Genomic DNA, 24879 nt, shown 5'->3' with positions numbered 1-24879 from the left:
CAGCCTGGTGAAAGCAGGGAGGATGGAGGGGGGGGGCAGGGTGTTTGGGGGGAGGTAGATCTTGCATTGCACGTAAATTCAAAAAGGGATCTGGAGCTTCCAAAGGCTGGAGCCCCCTCCCCTCCGGAACCACCAGCCCAAGAGCTGCAGGAGACAGAAAAGCCCCTTTGCAGCTTCCCCCTCCCGCAGTCACTGCCGGGGGGGGGGTCTCAGTGCGCCCCGGGGCTGCTGCAGCGGGCCGGCCCCTCCCCCACTTCGCAGCTGCTGCCTCGGCAGGGCGAGGAGCGGCCCCGCCCCCTGCGGGTTGCAGGCCCCGCCCCCGCCAGCGGCCCAATCAGACGCGGGGCTCGGCCGGCGGCGGACGCAGGGAAGGGAGAGGAAAGCAAAACAAGATAGGTTTGAGCCAGGCCGCGGCCCGTAGGCTCCCCCGGCGCGGTGCACGCTGGGCGGTGTAGTCCCGCCCTGCCCCCCCGAGGGGCGTTGCTGGGAATTGGCGGCCCGGCGCTGGGCGCGCGGACTCGCTCTCCCGTGGTGCCGCGCGGCGGCGGGCCGTTGGGCGAGGAGGCGGCCGGGCCCGAGCCGGGCGCGGTGTCCCCATGGCCGCCCCGTCCGCCTCGCTGGTGGCCGCGGTGCTGGCGCACTCGGGCCGGCTGGAGAAGGAGGATCTGGGCGCCCGCATCGCCCGGCTCTCGCGCCAGGTGGAGGAGCTCAAGGTGGGGGGGGGGAATTGGCCGAGTTGGGGAGAAGGGGGCGGGGGGGGGAAAGAGGGGGGGGGGGCTCTGGGGAGGGGGGGAGGGGGGAATAGGGGCGGGGGGGGGGGGCTCAGGAAGGGAGGCGGGGGGGCTCTGGGGAGGGGGGCGGGGGTGACACTGGGGGGGGGTTCCAGGCGTTTCCGGGCGGTGCCGCTGAGGTTCATTTCCCGGGGGGGGGGGCGTTGGGCTCCTGTCCAGTGTCTGTAGCGAGGGGGGGGCTGTGGGTGCGGCTCTGCTCCAGCTCTCGCCTGTGAGGTCCCCTCGCAAAACCGTCCTGCCCCTCAGCGCTGTGGGTCGCAGGGGGCTGCCCTGGGGAGAGGGGGTTTGGGCCCTGGGCTTTCTCTCTGGGGGGGGGGGGTTGCTGTTCCGCTCCTGAGTCCAGCCCCTCTACCTAGGACGAAGTCTGCAACATGATTAACAAGAAGTACAACGAGTTCCTCCCGAGCATGGAGAGCGCCGAGGACTTGGTGTCGCAAGTGGACAGACTGTGCAGCGACATCGACCTACTGAAATCCAGGATTGAGAATGAGGTGACAGCAGCAGTTCTGCATTATCTGAGTCTAGCAGCTTTCCTCCTGCATCACCCCAGAGCAGTACAACTCCACTGATGTGTAGCATGCTCATGGCTGCACAGGAAGGCAAGGGAAGAGGAAAGCAAAATATGGCTAAGGGCTGCTGGGTGAAGCTCCACCTCTTATAAAACGTGTCCTTGTCTGAAACATACTAATTTATAATGTGTCAGACCTGCAATATAAATAGAGGGCAGCTATAACTTATTCATTATTTATGTAATTGTATGTAATTTTCCCCAGTGTTCATTACAGTAGTTTCACAGCCCATCATGTATCTTCTTGAATTATTCTTGAAGCCTCCCCCATTGAGATACAGAGGAATAATCTTTATTTTGCTGATAGGGGAAACTGAGGCACTGAGAGGCAGTGTGTTTTGACCGAAGTGTAACAGTGATTATGTGTTTGCAGCTGAGAAGTGAACCTTGTGTTACTATACATTGATTGCAAAACTGTCCACCTTCCCCTGGCTACTGACCTGCTTATATTTTTGAAGTGGGTCATCTAATCCGTACCCTTGGGCTAGTCCTCACAACTCTCACCTGTGTTACCACTCTGGCTTCAGAATGCTACTTAGAAAGGCTCTACAGTAGGTGGGAGACGAATCTGAATCCTTTCTTTGCAAAGGAGCATGATCGTCTCAAAAATTATGTGATGTGAAAATAATTTTTACATCTGATGCTAATTATGCTGTGTTAAGGCTGAAAGACTTAACCGTTCGCTTGACTTGTCTCTTTATTTGCTGTGAATTTATTTTATGTTTCTCAGCATAGACAAATAACAATCACTGAAATCAGTTTCATTAGTCAAGTGTTGCAGGAAATTGTTTGTTTATTTAACTATTGGGGGATTTTTTAAAAGAAGAAACTCCTGTATTGATCTTGGATGGCTGTGGAAGCTTTTTAAATGTATACTTTTGGCCTAATTCAAGTTGACATTTTTTAAATTTAAATTTAGAGGACTGTTAAAGAGACTCTAGAATCTCAACAATGTGTTTTGTTTTGTTTTTTAAACTGCAGTTTGATAGAGCCATGTTTTTTTTAATTCAGAAATTCCTGTACAATAATACTTCTTTTAAAACTTTTTGGCTACGTCTACACTGGCCATGTACTTTGAAGTAGGAATAAGAGATCCTCCGGAATAGGGCTTTATTCCGGAGGATCGGGCCAGTCTAGATGCTTTTTTCCGGCTTATCTACAAGCCGGAAAAAAGCGGCGGACATCTTTATTTAAATCCCACAGGGGATATTTAAATCCCCCGCGGATTTCCCTATTCTGAAGTTGAAAATTAGCATGCCCCTTTCGGAAAAGGGGCCAGTGTAGACGTAGCCTTTGAGTTTTTCTTCTCTGTTGTTTGAAAGAGTTTTTCTCATGAGACTAAAACAGGCTGAGCATATAGAGAAACTGTTATACAAATTGCTGTTGAATGCACTTGGTAAATACACTGGGAAAATAGAATATTTTTTCTTACTAATTCCTTGCAGTTATAATAACCATAGGTGTTGTTTGTAACTTTGGGAGGTACATCCATATTATGCAGCATGGTGGTGTTGCCATGTTGGTATTATTTTTTCAATGGAAACAGCTACATAGTCTTTGATTACTGTAATGAGTTGATGAATGCTTGATGTCTGTGTTGCTTTTCTAGGTCCAGAAAGATCTGAATGTGGCTGTTGCAGAATTTACTGAATTGAAGCAGCAGTTGGAGCGAGACTCATTGGTTCTAAGTGTGCTGAAACAGTTACAAGAGGTGAGGAAGGAGACTGGGAAAATGGCTTCAGATCACTACATGTTTCTGTTTGTTTTTTCCATTCACATCTGCTTGGGTCTCCGTAGTGAACTAACAATTGTGACTCTTCTGTTCCTAGTCATGTAATTTTTAAAAAAATGCGCCCGCTAATCTTAGAGCTGAAATTGTATTTGTGTGTGATTGTGGAATCATAGAAATGTAGGTCTGGAAGGGGCCTCAACAGGTCATCTCATTTCATTCAGTTCCCCACACTGAGGCAGAACCAAGTATTAGACCAGTGGTTCCCAACCTGTGGTTCGCGTACCCCTGGTGGTCCATGACTTTACTGCAGGGGGTCTGTGGAAAGTTTTAAAATAATGATTGGCCCCACCGTGGTGAGCCCAACCCTTTCTTTTCTTTTTCTTTTCTCCCCCAGAAAGAGGAGTCTGTGAAATGTTAATAGATTGAAAAGGGGTCTGTATGCTTGCAAATGTTGGGAACCATTGTATTAGACCATCTTGAATAGGTATTTGTCCAGACTGTTCTTAATGACACAGGTACCACAGTCATCCTAGGTAATGGACACAGTACTCCAGCTGAGACCTTATTAGTGTTAAATAGAGTACGAGAATTACTTTGCATGTCTTCCTTACAATACTCTTGCTAATTCATCCCAGAGTGATGGTCACTTTTTGCAACAGTGTTACATCGTTGACTCTTATTTAGATCCTTTTCTGCAGTATTCCTTGTGAGGCAGTAATATCCCATTTTGAATTTGTGTTATTGATTGTTCTTTCCTGAATGTGGTACCTTGTACTTTTTAAATTTAACTTCTCTTTAACTCTTTCAGTTTGATACAACTATTAAAGACTACAGTACTGCATTACTGGAAAAGAAGTATGTAGCAGCAGCTCGCCATCTGAAAAAGGTAGTAACAAGCTTCTCTCCTATATGTAATTAATAATATCTTGTGATATTATCCCTGTCATTACTTGCCTGTCATCTGATCCATTTGCTTGGTTCCTATGCTCTGTGCATAACTACCTTCCTCTTACTGCTAGGCACGAAGTAGTCTGCAAATGCTACAATCCCGCAAAGGCTTTGAGCTGAAGGTTCTGAAAGCGCTAGGCATGGAGCTGACGGTGCAGACCCAGAATATGCTCCATCACCTGGGAGAAGAGTGGCGACAAATGGTTTTGTGGACGCTTCCTCCTTCAAAAGGTGCTGTACATTTCAGTTTGGTTCAGTGACTGAAATGATCCTGGCTCAAAATCCTCTTCAGAGCTAATCAGTTAGGGTAAATCTACACTGCAGAGAGATTTCAGGATACCAAGGTATCCCGAAATAACTACCCCATGTCTTAGAAACACACCTGTTGTTTTGAAATAATGGGCACGCTATTTCACCATCCCTGTAAACCTTGTTACGTAAGGGTTAAGGGGTGGCTTGAAATAACGTGTTATTTCGAAATGTGGTTCTGTGTAGACAGCGCCAAATTTTGGAATAGCCTTGAAATAAGCTACACAATTTGCATAACGCAAATCGCATATCTTATTTTGAGTTTAGGGTGCTGCATAGATGCACTCTTAGTTAATATAGGTGAACCAGGGTGGATTCAGCTACCCCTTCCTGCCAGTGGCATACTTCTAATGGCATGGGATTGCTTGGAGGCAGTGCCCTTTGGGTTTCACACCATGTGGAAGGAGGTTTGGAGCTATACAGGCAGCTTGCTACATTCAGTGGCTCTTAAAATGTATTTGACATGTTTTTTCTGGCCCAAACAGCAGTATTTCCTAGGGAGTGATATGAGAAGCCCTGAGAGTTCTCAGCCTCTAGTTCCTTTGTCAGTCATGAGGCCAAACCTGAGAGGCTGTAGGATTTCTTAGGCGTTGTTGGTGTCAGGTTGTGTATTATTGAGAAACTGACTTGCCCCATTAGCTGGGTGAGGCTTCTGAAACCTTTCATCTGGATGAACATGCTCACCTAGCAATGGCTTGTTTTGCAAGTTACTCCGCCTCCTCCTGTTCCTTAGAGCCTTCGGTAGTCCCAGGCAATGAGGGAATAGCAAAGTGTCCTTTGGGATAAAAAGTACTTGAGGAATAAAAGAGAGAAGATGAGTTTCATCTGACCTCGTTTTTCAAACTGTTGCACTGATAATTGAAGCCATGTCTGAAGCAATACTGATCATTTAATACATTCGGGGTGTTACCACTTCCTCTGTGCCATGTGTCTGCTCTGAGTGAGCCGTGGGTGTGAAGTATGTCTGATGCACAAGCATTTTTCCAATTCGGTTTTGTAGGAAAGTTCTCATCCTAGGAGACACCCTTCAGTTAGAGCTTTCATGTGCCTTCCGTTTCATTTTCTTGTCTATATCTATAACTCCTTGAGCACGTTAGCAAATCCAGATTGCTTGATCTCAGCCTTCCAGATTCACCAGGAAAATTTACCGGGCCAGGCATTAAAAGAGGATCACCCACTCCCCATGATGACTATAAACACACACTAATGATATTTGATTTCTGATGAGTAGAACTGTGCGAAGCTGCTTTAGCTGTTTAGGAAAATGTAAACATCTGACACACAGGCAGTGCCAGAGGTAAGTACTTCAGTGTCCTCTGAGCCACAGCGATGCCTCAGGTAGTAAAACAAACTCTTGCCTTGGTTGAGATTATATTGGAGGAGGAAAAGTAATTATGGCCTAAATGTTCTTTACGTCCTAAATTTGCACAGAAATTGAAATGGGGGAACTACTTCCAGACCCATGTAAAAGACCAACACAAGCAGCTTGCAGGATGCTGCTCTTCAGCAGAGAAGGATTCTGGTGCCAAGTCCCTAGGCTGGCAAGAGCTGATCAGTACAGGCAACCCCCGACTTACAACCAACCTGCTCCGGCCGCCACCTCCACCCAGCACAGCCCCCGGCCAGCTCTGGCCCAGTGAACTGGGGACTACACCTCCCAGGAGGCAAAGCGGACCAGGAACGGAACCCTCATTTTATCATTGCGGCTAATGGGAAATAAGGGTTCGACTTACGACAGCTCGACTTACGACGGTTCTCCAGGAACCAATTAGGTCGGAAGTGTGGGGGTCGCCTGTATATGGAGACCAGGAGCTTGATGCTGTATCCCAGACATCCTTGAGATCTCTCTGGTTTATGGTCGGAGAACTGAGGGGAAGAAAGAGGAGCTTAAAGTTTTGCTTTGGTGCCCGTCCGAGTAGTTCTGTAGACTGTCCGCTCCTCTCTAGCCCAGTTCTCACTGTAACGGAGATGGTTATGCTCTCTTTTAGAAATCAGCAGTGCAGAGACGGTGATGCAGACGGAGTTGCACTTACACACCATGCCAGTGAAGGACGATCAGATCACTGGTGCTTCTGTGCTCCAGGCATTTGCTATCCTAGGAGAGCTGCGCTTCAGGCTTAAACATTTTGGTGAGACAGACCTCTGTGTGTCCCATGTACGGAACAGAATGTGGTAAGAGGGAGGCATTTTGTTGATTGCCAACCCCTCGGTCAGAGAATTCAACCCTTCCCTTGCCACACTGGCCTCTTCCCACGGCCAGGGTTGACTTTCCGCAGGCAGCCCCTCTCTGAGGAGTCTCTCAGGAAGGAAGGATGTTTTGTTTTCGTCCCCTGTTGTGTTTTTATTTTCCCACCCCCTTGCCCATTCCCTCTGCCCAGTGCTGAGGGGCTGGTAGTACTAGAGGCAGTATTGTTCCCCTCGTGTGGCAGCCCCCTGGGCTGGTCCGAGTGGTGGAATTGCAGATGCACAGGGATTCCCATACTGGAACAAAACCTGCCAAACCACACGCCCTGCCGCATCCCTCTCGGACCTGCTATGCCCCCTGACTCGTGCAAATTGAATCCCATGACCTCTATTCACGTGCAGCTCCCTGGAATTATTTATCCCTGCCTGTCGAGTTGTCTTATTACCTCCTTTTGATCTGTGGTTTTGTGGCTCAGTGGGCTCATGTTTAAACCTGTTTTCTGGATGCAGTCCCCTCCCTGGCAGAGAGCCAGGCATTTGTTTCAGGCTGTTGCAGGTGATTATAATGGCAAGTCGCAGTAAAGCGATTAGCGAGCTCTGACAGTGGCCAGCAGGTAGTGTCACCTACCTGGCTTTGTAATTCTACTATATATTTGTCTTTCTGTGAGCCTGTGTGTTTGGAAGAACTTCTCCTCAGTGGTACCAGCGAGGACCGCCAAATTCTGCACGCAGCTTCCTCTTATCGTAACTTAAAGCAAGGTCAGGGTTTGGATGCGCCTGGGATGGGATTACTGCTCCTTAAAGAGGCAGAATCACCAGGCAGGTAAAAGGGCTGGCGGGGGGCTGCCCCCCGGTTCACATGGGAACATTACACGGGAAGGGGAAAATAGTTCCCCTTCGTCAGGGAGCGAGGGGAAAGTGCAGTTGGCTGCATTCCTCACTCTGGCTGGAGAGCGCAGGGGACAGATGAACCCGGATCTGCCCCAGGCAGGGACATGCACCCCTCCCTGGAGCTGCAGCGGCCACTGAGAGGCACTTCTCACCTAGGCCCAGGCTTCTGTGATGACAGAGGGCTGGGGTTGTCCTCTCCCGGGGGCAGCCTGCATCCTGAACCCCTTTTCCCCCACCCCAGAGCAGTGATTCAAATGAGCATGTGCATTTTAATTGTATTTTCCAAACCCCCTGAGTGAGGCCGAGGAAATCTTCTAGTAGTTCATCATTTGATTTATAAAATCATGGGCTCTTTGCAGCTACCCAAGGGGAATATTCTTCATCTCGAATCTGAGCAACCCTCAGTCCAAGGTGCCCATCCTAGCTAGTCCCTCTTGGGCAAAGTGGAAGCAAACAAGCCGACCTGGCTGCCTACTGATGCTGAAGATCAATTCTCTGTCTCCCTTTCTCAGGCCAATTGCTGCTGAAGTACATCCTCAAGCCCCTGATCTCTTATCCCTCCCTTCGACCCCTGCTGAAGGAGCAGCCTGACGCAGCTGTCTTGCACTTTGAGTCTGAGAAGCCTAATCTGGAGCATTCGTCCCCGGTGGAGGTTTTTGGCAAGATCAAGCTGGTGCTTGAAGTTCTTCACAAACACTTGTTGAGTAGGTAGTTTGTCCCCTGCGGGAGATGCTGCTCCCCACAGCTGGCTCTTCTAGCTGTTGTGGAGGCCTCTGGGAATGCTTAGCAGTAGAACAGCCTGGTTTCCACCAGGCCCATGGAGCCCTTGCTACCCAGAACAGTGCTATGGAAGTGCCCTGAGATGTTCCGTTATAGCTCAGTGCGGTTTGCAAAGCTTGGCAGCTTTCAACACTGCAAACCTGCCCTCGGCTCCCTCTCTTTGGGCCCCTTTAGTCTTTCCAGCTCGGTGTGCCTCCTCCCGGTGGCTCTACAAATCGGCTTCCCGCCTCTTTGGTGAGAAGTGTGACGGGGGGGTCACTAATGCAGAAAGATGGGAATTCCTGAGAATGGAGTCCCTTCTTAAAAACCCGTTGAATTTCCTTGTCTCTGAAGAGCAGCCGACAGTATTAAATGGCGAAGGTGGGGTTTGAGTGACGGCAGCTGCAGAGTCTGTGAGCATTCAGGGAAAGCTCCAACCATGAAAAGGAAGAACAAAGAGTGTTTAGCTTGTAGGGCATCTTAGAAATGCTTTATTTCTCTACAGAAAGAGCTCGCCTCAGACGGCCAGTATTGCAAACTCATCACTTTGTGAGAAGCTCTGGGGCTCTTGAGGAAAAAAAGCTGGCACGTGTGATACGATCTATGGACAATTCTGTGTAGGACTAGTCTTGTGGAGGGTCTCTTGACAGTGTGCGAATGGGGCACATTCCAGGCACTGAGCAAACTCCTGGGAACACAAGTTTAGCCTAACAGGGCAGGGAATCCTGTAAGCCTAGCACATGGCCTGAGACCAGAGAACATCAGATGAAGGTGCAACCACTGACCATTTCTGTCCTGAGCTCACCATGGGGGTGTGGAAGGGATTGAGGGGTTCAGAGAAGATCTGCCCCTTGCATCATGTTTATAATATCCATTTGGGCTATATTTTTTTTTCAATTCAGATGTGTGTCTCGATGAGTGTGGGGAAGACGACAAGGACTCCAAAGTGGTGGTGTCAGAGATGCTGGGTGACATAATCTGGGAGGAAATGTCCGACTGCCTCATTCGGGACTGTCTGGTGTACTCGATTCCAGCCAGCAGCAGCAAACTGCAGCAGTATATCGAGGTAGGACTCAGACCTAGGCCTGAAATCCATGCGACGTAAAACCTGGAAAGGCAGATTCTGCAATCCCGGGAATTGTCTGATCTTTAACCTCTGCTACGATAGGAAGGTCCAAAGTCAGTCTCTGCCTTAAGCTGTGTCTCCTATTCCTGCGGCACCAATGCTGGTGCAGTGTTTTTACTGTGTATTTTGCTCTCTTCTGTAATTGAACATGCAAATCAGTCCTATGCAGTTGAAGAGAGCAGCATCCAGTCTGTGCGCTCCACTCCAACAAGCTTAAGACGTTTGGCTTTTGCTAACAAAGCTGCAATCGGCATGAGCCCTCGAGCAGAAGAACTCCCCTTATAAAGAAGAGAGGGTGGCAGTGGGGGTTGGGACTTACTCCCTCCTTGGTCCAAAATAGCCCAGATTTGGTGTCTTGCAGGGTATGTTGCCGAGTGAAGGCATCCTTGCTAGTAGCTGGCTGACCAGCCAGGTTCTAATGGAAATGATTTCACTGCTGTAGAGACTTAAATTGAATTGTATTTACAGTGTGATTAATGGTATTACAGGGTCTTTATTATTTTAAGTCTAAATTTAAACAAACAAACCAACCCAGAACTTAATCCCACTTCACAAATTCTATTTGGTGCCTAATTTCTGTTGAAGTCAATGGGAGTTAGGCACCTAATCAATATTTCCTGTAGTCGTATCCATCCATGGTGGATTTGTATCCATCCATGTGTGGAATAAATCCTTCTTTGTGCACTGAGGCACATGGAAATGTGCACCACCAATAGGAACAAAAACCTATCTGTGAGTTCTCTACTAATCAGCTGGGCAGCATTTGAATTTCTCCTGAATGATCACACCAGTGCCCAGCTTGCCGGGAACACTGCTTCTACCCGCCTTTGAGGTTCTGGGCCCTGGTGCTGGTAAAAGGTGCCAGATTGACTCCTGGATCTGGGGTCTATTTCCCAGAAGAGCCAGTAACAGCAAAGCTTCTTTCATTCCACTTTTCCACGGGGTGTTCCCTTTTTTCAGCTTCAGTCACTCCTTGGCTCTGTGGTTGAGATTAACTGTCTCCCCTTTGTCATCAATGTCCACTGTAATATTTGTGTGCTGAATGCATGTTCCTGAGCCATTGACTGAAACAGACATCTCACATGAGCCATGGAAGCGCTGTCAGGTGGTTACAGTTTGAGATCATTACTGACAAATCAGATTCAAAGCTGTAATCTCAAACTTCATTCTACTGCTTGATTATTAGCTCATTGCAACTCATAACCCAGAATAGTGTGAACATTGTGCTCAAATGTCTTCTCAGGTGATTAAATCTACAGAAGAATTTGAGAAGAGCTTGAAGAACATGGGGTTTTTGAAAGGAGATGCCACGGACTTACTGAAATACGCCCGCAACGTCAATTCTCATTTTGCTAACAAAAAATGCCAGGATGTGATTGTGGCAGCCAGAAACTTGATGACCTCCGAAATACACAACACTGTAAAGGTGCTAGAGATGGCAATTTACAATGCATCGGTGTAAGAAACCACCTAGCTACTGAAGGAGAGTAGCTTAAAAATAAGTCTGTGTTTTATAGAGGGTTGTTTTGGTTTTGTTACTTGTGTGAATTCTACAAGAAATAGTTGCTGCTGAAAGTTTTGAATAGTGCATTTCTGTAGGGCTGCTTAGTCTAACTACCAAGCCAAATATGAGTTTTAAAATAATGGAATGAAGCCTCTTCAGGACTAGATGGCTGGTTTTACATGTTTCTGTTACGTGATGCTTAAGAACGAGATTGTTGACTATTATGTATCACACCTATGGAGCTGTTAGCATGCTTCATGAATCTGTGATCCTCTCACACTAGCTCTGGTGGAGTCCCATGGAATTCACAGACTGGTGTGCACAATAGGGTCTTTGAAATTCATTGTTAAACTGTATCCATTCTCTAGGAACAAGGTTGTGATGTGCCGCTTTTCTCTCCTCTACAGGTCACACCTGATTGCTCCATAGCAATACCAAAACTGCCCAACACTGGGGCGGGTGATAACGTAAAAGCCCCAGAAGCCTCCAAAACAGCACCCAGTGAGCTGACGCATTTGGAGAATGAGGCCAAACTGAGTCCTCATATGTTCTCTCTGCCTACCTGCCGCATCAGTGCGTCTGTGGAGAAATTGATGGACTTGGCTTATCAGACCCTGTTGGAAGCTACCACTAGCACAGATCAGTGGTAAGAATTCAGATTGGTGAATGAAGCTGAAGGGATGCTTTTGAAATCGGTAGCTGTTTAAAGGACCAATGCTAGCAGGGCAGAGAACATCATTCATGTAAAACAATCAAGGAGAAATTGTTAATGAAAGCTGCTGATTTGCCGGTTGGAGAGCAAATCTTCACATTCATCCAGCAAACAGGAATAACCGCTGTGCAACTTGCGGTGCAGCCAGCTCCCCGGGAGCAGAGCCAGAGGTGGGAGTCAGTACACACTGGAAGCCGGCTTAAAAGCCAGCTTCAGGTGCGCATTAGCTCCTGGGGAGCCGGCTGCTGCTCTGCACTGCGGGCGCATGGAATTGTGTCATCACTTACGTTTTCAGTGGTTACACAGTTACCTGCTTTTTCACATCCCTAGCCAGTGTGGGGGAGGGTGAGCCGTCTGCTGTCCTACCTGAATGAAAGCAAAGAACGTGAGTTGTGTCTTTGGCAGAGATTTTAAGGATCCAAGGCTGTATTTGTCTGGCCTGACAACTGACGACCATGTCTGCAGCGACAGAGTGTTAATTTTTCAGGCATTTGTGTGTGTGTTGCGAGGGGAAATGCCGTCTCACTCCGGACATGTGGGCTGTGATTTTGTGTGTATGTTGCGTGGGGAAGTGCCGTCTCACTCCGGACATGTGGGCTGTGATTTTGTGTGTGTGTTACGTGGGGAAGTGTCGTCTCACTCCGGACATGTGGGCTGTGATTTTGTGTGTATGTTGCATGGGGAAGTGTCGTCTCACTCCGGACATGTGGGCTGTGATTTTGAAGCTTGCCTCTATCTTCAAAGCCCTCTTGGGTAGCACTGCACAGATAGCAGGTATGCAGGTGATGCCAGCGCCTCGCCCTCGATGTGACAAGCTTACCAGAGAGCGGAGCTGTTCCCTCCACAGGATGATTCCGGGTGGCTGCCCCAGACCATGCGCTATGGGGCGCCCTGTGGCAGCCACCTCCACTGTCCTATGGACGAGATGACAGGCCCAGTGCATGGTGGCAACAGGGTTCTTCTCCCATCCACCCCCACTGTCCCGCACTCAGTGTCCTGAACAGCCACGGAGCCTGCTCCACTGCTCTGTGCCGCCCTCTCCCAGCCAGCTGCGCTCCGCCCCTGACAATTCATCCTGAGCAGCCGGGGAGAAAACGAACGTGCGTTAAATTACTTGGCTTGTCTCCCTAGGTCAGGTTACGGTTAGGGTAGCTTTCACCTCTTCGGTGGCTTACAGAGCATGTTTGCTTTCAGAACAGGCTGCGCTCGAGGGTAGATGGCACATGGCCTGGCACATTAGGGTCCTGACACATACTCCTGTTCACTACCGTAGTGCAAATAATCTACAGGAGTAGTGGTTGCTAGTCACCACAACGTGTGCCTCCTGCTGCTCCCTACCACCTGCTGATTCCCCAGCTCCAGTAAGGAAGATCGTGGAGGCTCTTTTCCCCCTCCCTTGAGGAAGAAAACGCAGGGCAAGTGGCTGTCCGCAGCTCCGGAATGAGCAATGCTTTCAGCTGTGCTTGTTCCCTTTGCGGCGTGGCAGAGGTAGTGAGGACCAGGGTTATCGTACCAGCCTTGACCAAGCAACTGAATCGTCTCCTCTTTGCAGCCTAAAATGGGATTTCAAACGTGTCTTTGTGTGTGTCTACCCTGGAGCTCGGGGTGTGATTTGCGGCACAAGGAGGCCGACACACGCTAGCTCTGATCAAGCGACTGTGCTAAAAAGTGCAGTGTAGGTCCAGTGGGACAGGCGAGCCAAGTGAGCATGTATCCAGACTTTCCCATGGGCCTGTACTGGGCATGGCCAGCCCATCCTCTCACCTAGGTAGCTGTGGCTGCACTGCTGTTTTTAGCATGTTAGCTCGATCTGCGCTGCCCCAGATGTGTCTTTCCCAGCTAGAAATAACACCTCCAGCCGAGGTCCTGCTGGAGCTTTTGAAAATTATCCCTTCATCTCTCCTGGTTCTGTTTGACTTCAGGGTCCAAGTCAGCCATTGAATTCTTCCTACTTTCAGCCCTGCGTTAGGAATGCGCCAGTTGCTGCATGCATTAGATCCGATGGGAAGATTGTTAACAGGAATCTTGCTTGCCTTGCAGTTGTATCCAGCTCTTTTTCTCGGTGCGAAATATCTTCCATTTGTTCTATGACGTGGTGCCAATTTACCACAAGTAAGTGTGTGAGTGTTACATGGGTGCCTGCCTTAGGGAGGTGGGGGGAGCCAAGCTATTGATTTATACTCCTCCTCAGTTCTGTGTTTGTCTTGGGTGGGTTTTGGCATGGTGGACAGATACTCCCTTCTCCTTTGGGAAAGAGCACTGAGCCCCCTCCTTAAAATCACCTCATGGAATAATACCTAGTTTCTCTTTGGTGCTTTTCATTAATAGGGTCCCTGCAGAATCTGTCTCTGTAATCTTACTGCAAGGAAACTGGTTTGTATATTTCATGTAGGCAAATAAACTATTTATATCCCTTCTGGACCCTGTGTATGCTGGAACACAGATAGTGCTGGCTACAGCTAAAGCATTATCAAGCCCGTTGGAACATCTCTGGCTACGTCTAGACTACATGCCTCTAGCGACAGAGGCATGTAGATGAGGCTACCAGGCATAGGAAAATGAAGCGGCGATTTAAATAATCGCCGCTTCATTTAAATTTACATGGCTGGCGCGCTGAGCCGATCAGCTGTTTGTCGGCTCAGCGCGGTAGTCTAGACGCGCGGGTGTCGACATCAAAGGCATTTGTCGACCGCCCAGGTAAGCCTCCTGGGATGAGGTTTACCTGGGTGGTCGACAGATGCCTTTGATGTCGACACCCGCGCGTCCAGACTACCGCGCTGAGCCGACAAACAACTGATCGGCTCAGCGCACCAGCCATGTAAATTTAAATGAAGCGGCGATTATTTAAATCGCCGCTTCATTTTCCTATGCCTGGTAGCCTCATCTACATGCCTCTGTCGCCAGAGGCATGTAGTCTAGACGTAGCCTCTGTCAGCTGTCATCGGAGATGGCCTAACCTGGCTTAGTCAGATGCTTCTTTGTGGGCAGGAATTTGAATCCCAATCTAAGCAACGATTTTTAGACTCACCCCTACATGGGAATGGTCTGTATGCGTTTTTGTAACAGCTAGGTTGGAAACTTGCCTCAATCCATTTGCAAGCCACAGCATGGACATGGCCAAAACCTTTCAACCCCACTGTGGCTCGTTTTGTGATGTGCTTCCCTCCCCCAACAGCTGGTGTCTTTCCCTTGGGGAAAAGCAGTGGCAGGAACTGGATTTGAGGACCGAGAGCCCTGCTACAACCCAATGCTTTTCCTCTCCTGCTTCTCAGGCTTCACTTGACATAATTTGATTCTAGACCTGGCTAAAGTGTGTGCATGTCTACACTAAAACCACTACAGACCTGTGCTGCTGCAGAGCCTCCATGTGGCTGCTATCTACTGCCGGCAGGGGTTCTCCTGTTGGCTCAGGTAATCCACCTCCTCAAGAGGCAGTAGCTAGAGGATGGAAGAATTCAACCTACTTCTGTCTATGCAAGGAATTAAGTTGACTATTTATGCCGCTTGGGATAGGACTTTTACACACCCCTGAACATTGTAGCCAACCTCTTCTGCTTGTGTAAAGGTCTACAAAGGTGATTATGTTGTGCTGCCCTCTCAGCGTTCACTTCCCATTGTACGTGAAAGTCCAGAGGCCACATGCTTTTATTCTAATTGTCCCTCGTGTTGCTTTTGATTAGGTAGCAGCAGCATTGATCTGAGAGTGAAGAGAGCTTCTTGCTTATTGAGTGTCTAACCTGGACCTTTTCTGAACTATAGAACAATATCAGGGCGTATTTTTATGTTTAGAGTCCCAGATCTGATTCAAAATGTCTCTTTATTTCTTCCCTTCTCCTCCTCCTTCCTCCTCGGGTAGAGAAAAACTTCAGAAACTACCCCAGCTGGCGGCCATTCATCACAACAATTGTATGTACATTGCCCATCACTTGTTAACCCTAGGACACCAATTCCGATACCGCCTCACCTCCGTACTGTATGATGGAGCAGCTACCTTCGTGGATCTGGTGCCTGGCTTTAGGAGACTTGGTAATTTTACCTTTCATACTGAAATACACTGACTGGCACAACTTCCTCTCGTCCCAGTGTTTATGTTGAGAAGTGTATAATCGAAAGGGAACTTGGTGGTGAAAGCAGGGGGCTGGGAATTAGGAACCCTGGCAGCGTGTGACCTTCAGCCAGTCACTGAACTTCTTTGTGCCTCATTTTTTTGTTATCTATATAACAGGATAGTGCTTCAATGAGGGTGGTGGCTGAACTAGCTCTGAGATGTAATTCAGCTTAACAGGGCATTAGATGAAACGTGTTAGGAAGTGTTGAGAGTGATCAATATTAGAGTAATATTGGCCAAAACATGGTTTATTCTGCATCGATCTCCAGTCTGGTCTGTCAGTCTTATTGCTTTCAGTGGGAGTCTGCATAGCTAGGTTTCCATTTTCAGTTCCCTGATGGTGTCACTCAGGAGGTGGTTGTGCTAGAATATGGCTATGTTTACACTGCAGGGAAAAGTCGGGAAAAGATACGCAAATTGCAAACCGCAAGTGCATCTTTTTATACTTTTCTTCCGAAAGAGGCTTTTCCAACATTTTGCACACGCGTGCGCACACATATTTGTGGATTGGATTTTTAGGAATCAGAAGTGGGTGAGATCTCACATACTGGGGCAAGGGGTGAGAGGTTTCCCTAGCTCTGTGCCGAACGATATATGCCTGGCAGAACGGTACCACATACCTGTTCTGTGAGACAGGGAAAGGTAAATGTGTTTGTCTTTTAAAATGGATCCTAGTCTAATGGCAGGCTTGTGTTCCGGGGCTGAATGTCTCCGAATAGGCACATCAGATATACTGCTTACATCGTCTGAGGCTGTGGAATAAATGGCTTCCTCTTCTCGTTTGCTCCGCCAGGGATGGAGTGTTTTTTGGCCCAGATGCGTGTGCAGAAAGGAGAACTCCTGGAGAGATTGTCAAATGCAAGGAATTTTTCCAATTTGGACAACGAGGACAACTATTCTGCAGCAAAGAAAGCAACACGACAAGTGAGTGATGCCAGCCAAAGGGCAATAAGGATTCTAGCGTAAGGGATCTCTCTCCTCCTCCTCCTCCTCCTTCCCCCCCCTCCCCCCCCCCGAGTAGTAGCAGTAAGAATTCTTAGCATGGATGTAATGCTTAGAATTACAATGGAATTGAAAGAACTTGTTTTCATTTGGGTTTGTTTCCCTTTTACAAAAACTGAAAAATGTTCATTTGGATTCCATTCACTTCAAATCAATATGAAAGGGTGTTTTTTTTATTTTGAATTACTTTTTAAAAAATTAGATTTTGGTAAACTTTCAATTTTTTTCTATTTTGTTTGAGCTGAGTTGGTTTTTTTAACCTCCTCTAGATTCAAGCCCAAAGTACTATTTTTTTTCCTTAATCCGATACCTTACTCTGCTTTGGAAAATGAGTTTATAGCTGTGCCCTATCATCTTTAGTGTCTATCTTTGTTTATGATTCTGGCTAAGGTGGAGTTGTTCTCTTCCAGGTACTGCACCAGCTAAAGAGACTTGGCAAAGTATGGCAAGATGTGCTTCCAGTCAATGTCTACTGCAAGGCCATGGGGATCTTACTGAATACAGCGCTCAGTGAGGTTATTAATAGAGTCACGGCTTTAGAGGTAAGGGGTAAATCCAAGTGCTCTACATATCAAGGATCAAACGTTATAAATAAGGTACTTGATTACCTTGCAGATGAGCTTGCAAGAGTCAAGTTTCACGGCCACTATTGACTTTCCCTGATATCTAGGATCCAGTGTAACAACAGAAATGCTTCAAGCTTCCATCATCCAGAACTGACCGAGACCATGCACACCAACTGGGTGAAATCCTAGTACCATTGAAGACAATGTTCAGTCTCCTATTTGCATAGTGGAGTAGGCAGATTTTACTTTTAAGTGGTGCCCTCAGGACTTAGCAAAGCGTACTGGGAGGATGGAGTTTGAAAGGCATTTGCAAAGTTTCAAAGACAGATTCTCTGAGTCTTGTGTAGAACAGATGTAATTATTTTGAAATTTCCTGAAAACCAGGGAATTGGAAATGTTTTAATTGCAGAAACATCAGAAACACAGGGATTCCAAAATGAAATGTACTTCTGGGATTTCCAGCAGCTGCTCAGTGAAATGGACATAAAACTTTCCAGTTTCACTGCTGCCCACTACGGAATAGCAGCTGTTAATCTGATATGAATCATACTAGCTATTGCATGGTATTTCAGGGTCTGCTGGCTCAGGGGACCCCCAAGACTTCCAAATTCCCATGCCAGCTGGCTCCTGGGCCTTCCCAACCCATGCAGACTGGGGAGACAGACAGCCTGGTAGTCCTGCTCAGTGGCTGGGAACCTGGAAGCTCTGAGAACCCCCGCTCCCTGCTGCAGAGCATGGGGGCTGTGCATGAATCTCTGCATCCTAGCAGACACCACAGACTAAAATGAGTGCAGGATCTCCATTGCAAAAGTATGCTGTATTTCCCTATACAGTGTCTGTTAAGTGATTGATAGGTTATGCTGGGACAAGAAGTAAAATGAGCATGTTTAATTGTTGAAAGGAAATACCATTTCATACCAAATGACAGAAATATGCTGATCCAGCTGAGATCTGTCTTCTAGTCTCCCTGAAGAAAATTAGACTATGGACACAGGTTGGGAACTGGCAGGCCCGTGAACATGAGAGAAGACTGAAAGAATTTGGAAAGGAGAAAATAGAGGGGACATGATAGCAGTTTTCAAGTACCTAAAAGAATGTTACAAGGAGGAGGGAACAGAACTGGACACAATACTCCCAACTAAGGCCTAATCAGCGCAGAGTAGAGCACAAGAATGACTTCTCATGTCTTGCTCACAACACTCCTATTAATGCATCCTAGAATCATGTTTGCTTTTTTTGAAACAGTGTCACACTGTTGACTCATATTTAGCTTATGGTCCACTATGACCCCTAGATCCCTTTCTGCCGTACTCCTTCCTAGACAGTGCTTCCCATTCTGTATGCGTGAGACTGATTCTTCCTTCCTAAGTGGAGTACTGTGCCTTTGTCCTTATCAAACTTCATCCTGTTTACCTCAGACCATTTCTCCAGTTTGTTCAGATCATTTTGACCCTATCCGTCAAAGAGTTGCAACCCCTCCCAGCTTGGTATCATCTGCAGACTTAATAAGTGTACTCTTTATGCCAATGTATATCATTGATGAAGATACTGTACAGAACAGATCCTAAAACAGACCCCTGCGGAACCCCGCTTGTTATGGCCTTCCAGCATGATTGTGAACCATTAATAACTACTCTCTGAGAACGGTTATCCAGCCAGTTCTTCACACACCTTATAGTAGCCCCATCTAAGTTGTATTTGCCTAGTTTATTGATAAGATCACGTGAGACTGTATCAAATGCCTTACTAAGGCTAGGTCCACTGCTTATCCACAAGACTTATCCTATTAAAGAAAGCTATCAGATTGGTTTGACATGATTTGTTCTTTACAAATCCATGCCGGCTTTTACCTATCACCTTATTTCCTTCCAGATGTTTGCAGATGAATTCCTTGGTTACTTGCTCCATAATCTTTCCTGCCACAGAAGTTAAACAGAACGGTCTATAGTTTCCTGTGTTGTTTTTACTTCCCTTTTTATAGACGGACACTGTATTTGACCTTTGCCAGTCTTCTGGAATCTCTCCTGTCTTCCATGATTTTTCAGAGATGATAGCTAAAGGCTCAGATACCTCATCTGTCAGTTCCTTGAGTATTTCATTGGGCCCTGGTGATTTTCAGACATCTAACTTTTCTAAGTAATTTTTAACTTGTTCTTTTTTTATTTTATCTTCTAAACCTATCTCCTTCCCACTGACATTCACTGTTAGGCATTCCTTCATCATCAGACTTCTTGGTGAAGACCGCAACAAGGAAGTCATTAAGATCCTCTGCCATTTCCAAGTTTCCTGTTATTGTTTGTCCCTCCTCACTGAGCCTACCCTGTCCTTGGTCTTTCTCTTGCTTCCAATATATTTATATAATGTCTTCTAGTTACCCTTTATGTCTCTAGCTAGTTTGAGCTCGTTTTGTGCCTTTGCCTTTCTAATCTTGCTCCTGTATACCTGTATTGTTTGCTTATATTCATCCTTTGTAATTTGTCCTAGATTCCACTTCTTATATGACTCCTTTTTGATTTTGAGATCATGCAAGATCTCCTCTTTTGCCATGCTTTCTATCTTTCCTATGCAGTGGAATAGCTTGCTTTTGAGCCCTTAATAATGTCCATGCCAACTCTCTTCAGTTGTTTTTCCTTTTAGTCTTGCTTCCCATGGGACCTTACCTACCAGCTCTCTGAGCTTACCAATATCTGCCTTCCTGAAATCCATTGTCTCTCTTTTGCTATTCTCCCTTCTACCGTTCCTTAGAATCATGAACTATATGATTTCATGATCACTTTCACCCAAGCTGCCTTCCACTTTCAAAATCTCAACCAGTTCCTTGCTATTTGTTAAAATCGAATCTAGAACAGCTTCCTCCCTAGTAGCTTTTTCAATCCTAGCATGACATCACCCTTGTTTACCCTTTTAATGTAACCCAGAGACTCTCAACACATCTGTCTCCTACGTCCATCTTCACCTCAGTCCAAGTGTGTACATTTTTAATATTTCAGGCAATACCTCCTCCTGGTTTACCCCACCTATCCTTCCTGAGTGACTTCCCTGTAAAGTGTTCAAGCTTGTATAATAATGTCCCTTGCTTCTCAGTAAGATGTTCTGAATTCCAGTGCTCTTTGAAACAAGCATAGATACTGTGCTGAGCAGATGCCAAGAACTTGTTCAAATGCACACATTCATAAATAAGGGGGTTTTTTGGGTTTTTTTTGGCGTGGCAAATTAGGAAGCAGATGAAACCTGGTGTGTCTCATGGTATGTTAAGTACAGTTCAGATGACTGATTTATCATCTTCACAAAGCTTTCTGTTCCTTTCATGTCACTTTCTGCCCTAAGCACCGGAAAACACTTAATTGTTCATTTGCTCCCCCTCTGTGCAATTCTAGGATATCTCTGCTGAGGATGCAGACAGATTGCACTTTCTATGCAGGGCTATACTGGAAGAAGGACCTCTGGTGTTCACTCCATTACCCGAAGAAAACAAAAATAAGAAATACCAAGAGGAAGTTCCAGTCTATGTTCAGAAATGGATGACGTTCAAAGAGCTGATGATGATCCTACAGGCCAATCTCCAAGAAATAGTAGATCGGTAAGCATCTTTCTTCTAATACACACACACACACACACAAAATTTTTTATAAAAGTATTGATAGATCATGCCATCAAATCTGCAGTGTTCTCAATTCAAGGAATGCTGTGGGCTTGAAACTGCATTAATTTTAATAAAGGATGTCAAATAGTTTTGGATATTGCAACTACCTATAATTTCTCCTGATTGGTTTTTGCAATTTTGTGCATTTTGCATTTCTTTGCGAAAGAGCAACGCAAATGAGAAACTGGCTGAGCGTGTAAGGGAGAAGTGAAAATGACTATCTACAAAATGCTGCCCACAGGCAGAAACCTGTCAAACCAGACCTATTTTTTTCTCTCTTCTCCCATAAATAAACATAATCTGGACCTGCCTTGTGTATATCATGGCCTTCTGTCCACCACTTTGATGTTTTCTGTGCCTACTTCCTGTTGTATTTTCCTGTGTGGCCAGTTTGAACTTGAAGATGCTGTGTCTTGCTCCTTTAGACAGGCAAGGGAGACTCGCATGAATTTTACAAAAGAGTTGGACCCAAAAACCTCAGAAGGCAACAATAACTGGCAACAGATGCCTGGAACCAGGCTGTCCCCATACTTAGTTTCTCCAGAAGCACCTTTGACGGGTGGGGATAACCGACTGTCTCAGCAATCTTAGCTTAGAGGCACAAAGCACGTGGAGAGCAAATGGGAAAAGCAACTTCTCCTTTAGACCCAAATGCTCTGTCACAACCCGCCCTCCGAGCGCCTCACAACAGCTGTCGGAACAATTTGGGATCATCCTGAATGCTCTGGTTCCGCCCCCGGCCTTGCTGTCCCAAGAGCTGGTGACTTGCGTGGACACTGTAAATGCAGGCAGAGCAGGCTGTAAGCTGATTGTGAGTTTGAGGCAGAGCAGAGGGAGCACTGTGTGTAGTGAAAGTCCCCAACAGCAGGTTGCTTTGTTCATATGGCCATTTACCAGTGGACACAATTTGTGTCCACCGTGCATGCCGGCAATCAGCTGCATTTGAGGCTGCAGGAACAGGCAGTGCCTCCTCGCTCTACAATTAGTTGTAACCATACCAAACGTCATTTGGCTGTAGCAAGAGGAAGTCATGCAGGGTAGAACTGTGCTTGTCATGGAAACTCAGCAGCTTGAAATATTCAGGAGTGTAGGACTGTTTGTGGAAGGAAGGGCTATAGATCTGGATTGGTTATTGGTATTGGAGTTACACAGAGCACTACACTGTTTCCCTTTTCCTCTCTTCCAGATGGGCAGAGGGCAAAGGGCCCCTCGCAGCTGAATTCTCCCCCGTGGAGGTAAAGAGTTTGATCCGAGCCTTATTCCAGAACACCGAGAGGAGAGCAGCGGCCCTTGCCAAAATTAAATAGCCTGTGATTAGTCCTGCACAACAGACTTTTCCCAGGTCTCAAATTATCTGGATTTTACCCTTTTTATACCAGGCTAAATCTTTACAAAGGCACTTTCTGGAGGCCTGGCCAATGGGGAAGAAAACCTCTTGCACCTCAGCATTTATAAAAATCAATGCAGATTTGCTTCCTGAAACAAAGGAAAATACTGTGGCAGTGGCTCTTATTTACTGCATCCACTTCCCAGAGAGCGCACTGTTACGTGACAAAAGAGCTTGTTTGTAGCACAGAATACATCAACATTTTTCTCATTTATTTGTAGAACAGACTGCTTTGAGAAGTTTTTTCTGTCTGCTGTTATGCAAGTGCTAAGATGTCCACTTCCTAAAAAAACCCACACACATATTTGAGCTCTGCACGGCAGAGATATAAGCCTAAAGTAACTTCAATGACAACACACATTAACTCCTTAGAACAATAATGAATGTTGGTAGAAGGGCTGTAGAATGTCTTGTCTGAATAGAGGGTATGTACAGCAAAATATCCCCATGTAACCCACTATAGCACTACGAGCTGTTCAGCGTCTAATGCAGTACCTCTCCAAACTATATTTCTCACAAAATAGTCTCAGTAACTTGCAGCCTGAAACATCCCTGTTTCCCTGAGCGTCTCTGCTGTGTTCAGTGCTCTGCTACTACATTTGCCCACATCACAACTGGGGGTCTTGGAGCCAACTCAGATCCTCCCGCCGGCAGCTGCATCTCCTCCTTGCACAGCTCTCATGGCCACAATGCACGGAGGTGGGGTTGTTAGCTGGAGCAGGCACCAGGTGAGGCCTGCAGAGACTAGCTATCCTGTGCTGTCTGAAGAGGGGCATTGCTAGCAGTTTCTCACTTGTTTTCTTTACAAACATCTTGTAGCCCATGTTATCCAGCAATGCTCGTGTGACAGTACAGGGCTGACCCTTCCTCTTCCTCCCCCCCATGAGACAGAGCCTGCCACTGCAGGTGGACTGGACTGCAACTTAGCTACTTTCATATCTTGCAAAGGACACTTCATTCAGCTGCTGCTGGGTTGGTCATTAACACTCTGGCTGGTCTGTTCTGTCCATGCCATGAATTCAAAGTAATGGGTCTAATTTATAAAGCCAGACAGCAGAGTAGCTACCTCCTAGGCAGTTCTGTCCTGCAGCTGAGCTTTGTGTCTTTGACCTGACAACAGCACTCTCGTGCAGGGAATGGGAGCATGTTTATTGGTGACTGGTAGGTCACTGATGTACCACAGCAAATATTTTTCACTTGTGCTTGGGATAGGAATAAATCCCTTTTCTGTTGCACAAAGGTAGGGGGGAAATGAGCAGTCTCTCTCGCCTTTCCCTGATCTGACCAACATCAAACCCCAGTAAACTGAGCACCCTTAGGGAACTTCTACAGTGGGTTAGTCAAATTAAGATACACAACTTTAGCTACGTTAACTGTGTAGCCGAAGTTGAAGTATCTTAACTTTTGGTGGTGTCTACACAGCAGGACACTGAAGGGAGAACATGCTTCCTTCCCCGTCCCTAACTTGTGAGATGAGGGCTACAGAAGTCAGAGTAAGAAGCCCATTACTTAGAAATGCCACCACTGTAGACGTGTCCTTGGGCTCTACAACCATGGGGCACGGTCCTGAGCTGCAGCTCCCATCCCTTCTTGTCAGGTGACCTGGGGTTACTTCCAAGGGCTCTGCCATGTGAATGCAGGGCCAGGCTGGCTTGGGACCTGGCCTGGTAGGTGAAGCTGCAGCACAGCGGGTTGGGTACAGGTTTGGAGTCATTGGGTGACTAACACCGTCTCTTTCCATTGGGGCAAACTCCAGGGAACTGCAGCGGCTTTGTACACGGCCGTAGTGCCAGCTTGGAGTCAGCAGGCATGCAGTGCTAAGTTGGACAGTGACAGGAGGGTGCGTTAGCTCAGTACAGGGCACAGACACACCACACAGGATTCAGGGGCACTAAGGATGGGCCTACTCAGCCCCATTTTAGGCACCACAAAACCCTGGCAACCAAGGTTTTGCTCTAAAGGTCCCCAGACTGCCTCTGTCTGTGAGGCACTGGCTCACTGGATGCCTAAGCCCCCTTCTCAAACCAGGCACAGAGGTATTGCCCTGCGGCAGCCCGCCTCAACTTGCTGCAGCCGGGCAGAGAGCGCTAAGTGGTTGGGGTGCTCAGCCAGGGTCTGGAATGGCTTGGCTCAATTTCCCCTCCTCTGCCAGCTGAGGAAAGCAAGATTGAGGGCGACCCCCATCGTGCTTGCCCGTAACCCTGACAGGTGCCCCTCTAGGAGACTCCCCCCTCTTCACATCAGGCAGAGGGGAAAGTGGAAGCATGGTCACCCCCCCCCCCCCCCCGCCCACGTGACAGGTGAGGCACCAAACCTCTGGGTAAAAGCCACATAGGCCTCCACGTCCTTCCCCTTCGGCCCTTGTGCATTTTGCGGCCTGATAGGGATTACACGGCAAAGGCATGTGGCTGGGTTGCTGCTGTTAGCTAGCCAGTGGTCAACAGCACAGCCTGAGACTCCCTTGGTAATCGAGACCATGAGGGGTGATGCTTGCTGAGAAGGTACTTGAACCTCCATTCCCCTTCTCCTCGGTGACAATCCAGCCCCCGGCATAAGACATGTTCTTGGGGGGGCTGGTGGTGGTTACAACTCCTTCGACAGAACTTGTCCAATGTAGGGCCATATTCACTAGGACGTATCACCAGCCAG

At 47.4% G+C, this 24879-nt stretch overlaps 1 protein-coding gene across 1 annotated transcript; it reads left to right on the top strand.

The window, feature by feature from the left end:
* Positions 1 to 508: 508 nt before the first annotated feature.
* Positions 509 to 22453, top strand: ZW10 (zw10 kinetochore protein). Its single transcript, XM_075909237.2, has 16 exons — positions 509 to 713; positions 1148 to 1282; positions 2969 to 3070; positions 3900 to 3977; positions 4111 to 4270; positions 6337 to 6477; positions 7936 to 8127; positions 9085 to 9248; positions 10552 to 10734; positions 11220 to 11458; positions 13565 to 13636; positions 15381 to 15550; positions 16426 to 16556; positions 17045 to 17176; positions 20578 to 20780; positions 22030 to 22453. Exons 1-16 carry the CDS (start codon positions 597 to 599, stop codon positions 22148 to 22150), a joined length of 2340 nt encoding a protein of 779 aa, XP_075765352.2. The 5' UTR covers positions 509 to 596; the 3' UTR covers positions 22151 to 22453.
* The last annotated feature ends 2426 nt before the right edge of the window (positions 22454 to 24879 follow it).

The sequence above is a fragment of the Pelodiscus sinensis genome, chromosome 25 (genome assembly GCF_052426305.1).
Source record: "Pelodiscus sinensis isolate ZL-2025 chromosome 25, ASM5242630v1, whole genome shotgun sequence".
Classification (NCBI taxonomy): Eukaryota; Metazoa; Chordata; order Testudines; family Trionychidae; genus Pelodiscus; species Pelodiscus sinensis.
This window is presented reverse-complemented; position numbering and strand designations above follow the sequence as displayed.

Excerpts from the sequence above, each read along its gene's own strand:
- ZW10 (XM_075909237.2), top strand. The coding sequence starts at position 597 with ATGGCCGCCCCGTCCGCCTCGCTGGTGGCCGCGGTGCTGGCGCACTCG. Across the intron at positions 714-1,147 it reads GCCAGGTGGAGGAGCTCAAG|GACGAAGTCTGCAACATGAT; the intron begins GTGGGGGGGGGG and ends CCCTCTACCTAG. Across the intron at positions 9,249-10,551 it reads AACTGCAGCAGTATATCGAG|GTGATTAAATCTACAGAAGA; the intron begins GTAGGACTCAGA and ends ATGTCTTCTCAG.